The sequence below is a fragment of the Camellia sinensis genome, chromosome 4, assembly GCF_055761805.1.
Source record: "Camellia sinensis isolate YWXY chromosome 4, ASM5576180v1, whole genome shotgun sequence".
NCBI classification, from domain to species: Eukaryota; Viridiplantae; Streptophyta; class Magnoliopsida; order Ericales; family Theaceae; genus Camellia; species Camellia sinensis.
In genome coordinates, this window is record NC_138964.1 from 39,767,023 (window position 1) to 39,773,450 (window position 6,428).

The following is a 6,428-nucleotide window of genomic DNA, read 5'->3' on the forward strand; positions in this document are numbered from 1 at the left end:
ACTTTTAAACTAAATAACCTTTATTGCGTTTGGTTCTAAAGTTTTAAAAGTAGTTTTTGATTTTTTTTTTTTAAATTTTTTTTTGTGTTTTGTCAGTCTTAGTGAATTATATATATATATATTAGTAATTTTTTTTAGATTCACTTAAATATATATATATATATATATTTTTTTTTTTTTGTGAAACATGAACTGGATTTTTTTATTTTTTTATTTTATATTTAGTCAATTTTTTTATATAAAAAAAATCACAAATATTTTTACTTTTAAGTATAACTAAATTAAGTGAATCTAAAAAGAAAGAAAAAAAAAATCTGCTTAAAATGTTTGAAAAAATTCACCAAAAATGAGTAACATAAAAAACAATAAACTCAAAAATTATTTTTGAAAACTATTCACTAAAATAGAGTAAAAATTATGTGTCACGATGATACCGTTTCACCATTGACACGTGATGTTATCTACTAACAAACTTACATGTAGAGGGTGAACCTACTCACAATATAATTATATTGCGAAATATACATGAGAAGATAAATAACAAGATATTATTAGATAATGACACCAATAACATAATATTACTATCGTATTGAACATTTTTTTATTTTATTTACTGGGATCTTTTAATTTTTTAAAACAACCAAAATAGACAAAATAAAATATTACCAATACAAATAAATATATATATTTTTTAAGAGCCTTGGTTACATAGTGGCCTCGCTCTTCAGACATGCGGCATTGATTGAAAACACTGATTGAAGAAGCTGTTTAGACGGAAGGTGTTGACTATGTCAAATATATGAGACTGTGGTATAAGGAACCAAACCAAATTGAGGAGCTCGCCTCCTTCTCTAAGCTGTTGAAGATGGTAATTTTTTGGACCACTAATTGCAGCGTAGCATAACATCGCCAACCACACATTTTTCAATTTTTCCCATTTCACCTCCATATTACCTTCATCGATGAGGTCAGAAAATATTGCCTGAAGTAATACAGACGTCTCTTCAATTTTTTCCATTTTGCGTCCTTCTTCATCACGAGTAACTGCCAGCTCTGTGATTCTTCTCATATCCATGGGAAACATGCGTCTTCCTGTAACTTGTTCATTAATATACCTGGAAAACAATTTGACATCGTTCATGACAAGTATCAACTGACTATCGGATACAACAACAGGCAACAACCAACGGCAGGTGAGGAGTAGATACATCATGTAATTTGATAGAGTTTTGCATGTTTCCTTGTCAACATCATGTCCACATGAGTTAGCACTATTTTCACTATTTTCGGAAGTGCATGCAACCGACTCTAAATCTGACTCTGACTTACTAGTATCATCATAACGGTGGCACATATCTGTTATGATGTGCATGATAAAAACTAGCTCATGAAAAGGTGTAGAGCCAATAACCCCCTCAAGCCACCCAAAGTCAATAAGGTTGTCTGTAGCTGCGGCACTACAAATAAATTGAACAATCATGGGGTATAGCCTCGGAGGGATACACACACTAGTCGTACGCATGTACCTATAGAACTTGTCTTGAATCCCCAACCTCCCAACTATTCTACTCCATTTTTTATGCTTGTCTTCCTTTTTCAATAGATCGATTTGCCCCATCTTTTTAGACCACTTCTTCTTTTCAAAAAACCAAGGAAATTTCTGCCACAATCGGATTGCCCATTTGCCACTGCCGCACTTAATTAGCCAAATCATTGTCCAATCAGAGAATATTAACAAAATGACTGCATAAATCTCCAAAGCTAGAGCTCCGACCAATAGTACCCCTGTGATGGCAATATCAACCATGGAGTAGTGCTGCTTGTGCCACTTGGCGATAAGCCGGAAGAGTCCTACCAACACAGACACCGTACACATGAAGCTGATAGAGCGAAAAATGCACCCTCTCTTGCTAAATGTTATGGGTGCTTTTGTATATAATAAATCGTACATGAGCCCCATTTCAACCTCCAATACATTCTCAAAATATTTATATACATCCAGATTTATCACATCCTGAAAATTTTTTGCATACCGCAGTTTGAAACTAGATCTACGAATGTCATAATTCTCTACATAATCTTTAAATTCCATCACCAGTTTGTGGGCCATAATTAAAACAATTTCACATCTTGTCTTTTTTGCTAGACCATCTGGGACTCTTAGATCATAAAAGGGTACAATGCTTTTTGATTCATCATAGCATGCTAACTTCAGAGCCCATGTCCTCTCCCCATACTTAATAATTCCAGCCACGAATGCCGGAATTAACATAAATGAAAACCAGAAATGCCTCCAAGACATAACAATGACATAAATTGCCACAGTAGCTTGAACACCCATGCCCAAAATATGCCTTATCCACAATTGATTATCATTCAAAGAATAAGCAGTTATGGTATCTGGGCCACCAAGATGCAATAAAAGCAAGGGTGCCCATAATGCCTGTAATGCATTATTGGGATTAGGAATATTATTTAGGGTACGGGAGAGTTTGCCAAGGGCAACAGTTGCCACCCAATCGGCCATTATGTAGGCCAACCAAACAATCACATTAATCCATTGTGACGATATATTCTTTCTGCGTTTACCAAAGACGAAAAGAATGATTTGTAAAGTAAGACTAAGTAGAACCAGCATCTGAACTTCCCACACATCCCATTGTATCTTCCACGATGCTGGAATCAGATTCATCACACCCTTCTCTTCTTTATCCACATGGAGAGAAAATTAAGTTACTATTAGTAAACATTGATGGATAAATTTAAATTGAGTATAGCTATTCAACTCAAAAAATTAGTCACTTTTGAAACTCTGTGACACTCAATTACAATATCTAAGGTAATATTCTCTCTCATATATTCTTTAATCATCTACTGATTATCTCACTTACGTATCATTGAATCTAAAAAGTGAATTTATATATCATTTTTCATATAAATTTTATATATATCACGCTAGCACATCATAATAGATAATGAATATTCAAAAAATTCTACAACGTGACTCTTTTTTATTATTATATTATAACAATTTATGGTAACGATAGTACTACATAGTTAAAATCATTTGTATTTTTAACCACAACACATTTATTTTTTTACGTGACAAAAAAATATGTACAGCACAGATATTTTTTGTTTTAATTTCTCTTTGGTTAACAAATGTGCTATAAATATTTTGATGCCTAAATGCTTTTTTTTTTTTAATTCTATAGATGCCACATGAATTGTTTAGTTGCAAAAATAAAAATAGAAAATTTTGAAATAAATATTTTTAAAACTTGAAATTATACAAGACTAATTTCATATTTGGAATTTTTTTTAAAGATTTTTAAATTTCAAATTAGAGATGGCTAAATTTCTTTTTGAATTCCAAAATTATAGATATGGTTAGATGGCCAATATTTCTATGCATGTGCATTTCTTAAAATTTAAATATTTAAGAAATTTAGATTAATACTTTTGGAGCTCATAGAACATTTTCAGATGAAAAGTTTATTTTAGGGGAAATTATAGTATAGTGATATAGAGAGAAAAAAATTATAAAAACATGTGAGGTGCAAGTGATTCTGTAATATGATACAAGTGAAATGCTCTTGTACCCCTTCATGTTTGTGTAAAAAAAACTTTTTTATCCCTTGGGATGTAATTCCTCTTTCATTTTACTTAATATATAGGTGTATACCATATACATCTTATAATTAAAAAATAAATTTATATAATTTCATACTTTCTAAGTTATAACTTAAAAAAAAATGAGATAACTAAATATAACATAAGGTATAATTAAATAACTCATGAGTCATAATTAAAATAATTATTTTATAATACCATAGAACCATATGGTATGATCCATAGAACCATATGGTGTGACAATCTAATAGCACATAACATAACATATCTCTTGTTTTTTGCAATACCAATTAAACAAGGGGACCCATTCCCCTACATATTTGAGGCTTTCAAACGAATATATTTATTAGTTTTATATTTTTGAAATCATAAGTCATTTTAGGTCTTTGTTGCTTTATTAATAATATAAGGGGGCCTTCGGGTTTGATCTACAAACAAAAACAACAAAGCAGTCACAATTCTCTAGCCACATAGCAATTACTTAGCGTGAATCACATTCGTTTAGTAAATAAGGAACGTTAAAAGATGAAGTATTAGAAAATCCCAAACAATATGCCTTTTGGGAGGAGGAAAAAAAAAATAATGAAAAAGAGTCCTTTTGACAGAGAAAAAGATCTAACCTCTTTATATATATTTACATACAAGTTAATATAAATAAATAAAAAAAATTATAGATAATGGACTTGTATGATAGTATGAAGCACGTATGGTATACTTGCATGTGCTCTGCCATCCAAACCAAAACAAACAAGAATATACATATTCGTATATATATATATATATATATATCATTTTTTGTTTTTTGAATTGTCTAGAGAGTAAGATTTGAGGCCATCCCTTCAAACATCCACTCATTAGGGTTTTGAAAATTAGGGAAAACAAACTAATTGGTTTTCAAAAGTAGGGAAAACAAAGGAAAATAGAGAAATTGAGCGAGAGAGAGAGAGGACCCATACCTGATCTCGGGGCTGTTTGAAGATAGGCGAACGGCTAGTGCCAAAAAAATGGTGATGGTGGTGCTGTTAGGTGCAAAAATAGAGAGCAACCATGTGAGTAAGAGGAGTAATGGAAAACAAATACAAAGATTGAGAGAGAGAGAGAGAGAGAGAGAGAGACATACATAACAAAGGAAGCCGTTAACTTCTCGAAGCACTGCTGATGCTTGCTTGAAGAAGTGACGCCGGCAACTGTGATGACGAAGGAGAAGTGACTTTGGTGACTGAAATTGAGCAAGAGAATCGACAATGAGGTGCGTGCGTATGAGGAGTGATGCACGGACTGCGGGCAATTTTCCCCTACAAAACTATTTGGTCAGTAATTTCCTTCAATTTAGTTACAGAACCATCAAAAGGACATAGTTTTATAAATTGTCAAAATTTTTTGTATTCCTGCTTTTTTTTTTTTTTTCCTCTTCGACTTTTGCCGACCAAATTTCAATTTTAGTTGGAGAAAATAATATTTTGGCAACTAAAAAATATTAGTCGGCAAAACTCCAAACTTTTGCCCAGCAAATTTTTATTTAGTCACCAAATTAAAACTTTTTACGACTAAATAAAAGTTAGTCAGCAAAATTGGTTGGGAAAAATGTAATTTCTTGTAGTGTAATGTCATAACTAAATAAAAAAATAGTATAACTAAGAGCGCATATAGTACACTATTTTTAAGAGTGTGTATATTAGAATTTTTTATAGTTATAAATCGATAGATTATTCAATTAGTAAAATAGATAGGAGGGACCGACTAGCACGAGACAACCCTCCTCAACATTAATTATGTGAGTATCTACCCATTGGAAAATCAAATACGAGGTCTTAAACTAGCTCAGCAACGTTGGGAACCACAACAAGGGTACAGGTAACTCTCACAAGTAAGAAGTGTCATTTGAAGCTACCATATAAATTGTTTCTACATTATTTTGCAAAATATTCAAACCTCAAAAAACATTTCTCACAAACAACATTGTTAAGGCATTATGAATATAGAGATAAGGATAATGTAGGACAAATCAAAATTAACTTTATAGAAGTTAGAATCTCACTTGGTGACTCCTGCAATGATATCAAATTCTTATTGTGGCTAACATGTAAACTGAAAAATAGAAGTAAGAAAATGCCAACTTGTCAACTAATTAAAAAGAAAAAATATAAATGTATATACATATTCTTAAAAGAAAAATGGAAAAACACTCTTTTGTACCTCTATATTGCCTGTGATGACTTGAAAAGCAAGAAGATCAATGCAGATATGGTACTCCATATTACCTCCCAATCCTTATATTTATATAGAAACAAAGTATGTCAAAGGACAAAAAAGAAGAGAATATATTACTTGCTTGCATTTTGATTTTGGAAAAAAATGAGGAGAGAACAAATTACTTGCTTGCAATCTGATTTAGAGAAAAGGGAGTACAAATTACTTGTTCCGTACATTTAGATATACAAAAAGTATATCAAAGGACAAAAAAGAAAATTAAAAATAAAACAAGTTATTAGCTTGGAATCTAGTTTAGAAAACAAAAGCCAATTTAACCAGACATATGGCATTTAAATTTTGGCAACATTTGTCCTACACTTGACATTAAATAGAATTTAGTCCATTGACTAGAGCTCTTCCACTGTACTAAGAGGTCAAGAGGTTGATACCTCCTACTTGTGTGATGGTCCTATTCGCCTTGTAGTCCTCTTGGGTATCTTTTTCCTTCTTTGGGAGTTTATTTGTAGTTCTCTATCTTATAATTGTTAATTCAAACTACTTAAATGTTTTGAGAAAAAATGTAATTTAAAAAGGGTTAACTA

At 31.5% G+C, this 6,428-nt stretch overlaps 1 protein-coding gene across 1 annotated transcript; it reads right to left on the reverse strand.

Moving 5' to 3' along the window:
- Positions 1 to 587: 587 nt before the first annotated feature.
- On the reverse strand, positions 588 to 5,862 carry LOC114303566 (uncharacterized). Its single transcript, XM_082924651.1, has 4 exons — positions 5,830 to 5,862; positions 4,754 to 4,928; positions 4,590 to 4,652; positions 588 to 1,115 (listed from the first exon to the last, which is right to left on the reverse strand). The coding sequence occupies exon 4, from the start codon at positions 1,082 to 1,084 to the stop codon at positions 725 to 727; it is 360 nt and encodes a 119-aa protein (XP_082780777.1). The 5' UTR covers positions 1,085 to 1,115; positions 4,590 to 4,652; positions 4,754 to 4,928; positions 5,830 to 5,862; the 3' UTR covers positions 588 to 724.
- Between the last annotated feature and the right edge of the window lie 566 nt (positions 5,863 to 6,428).

Bases quoted from the DNA above. Each gene is read 5' to 3' on its own strand.
- LOC114303566 (XM_082924651.1), bottom strand. From the start codon at position 1,084: ATGTTTCCCATGGATATGAGAAGAATCACAGAGCTGGCAGTTACTCGT.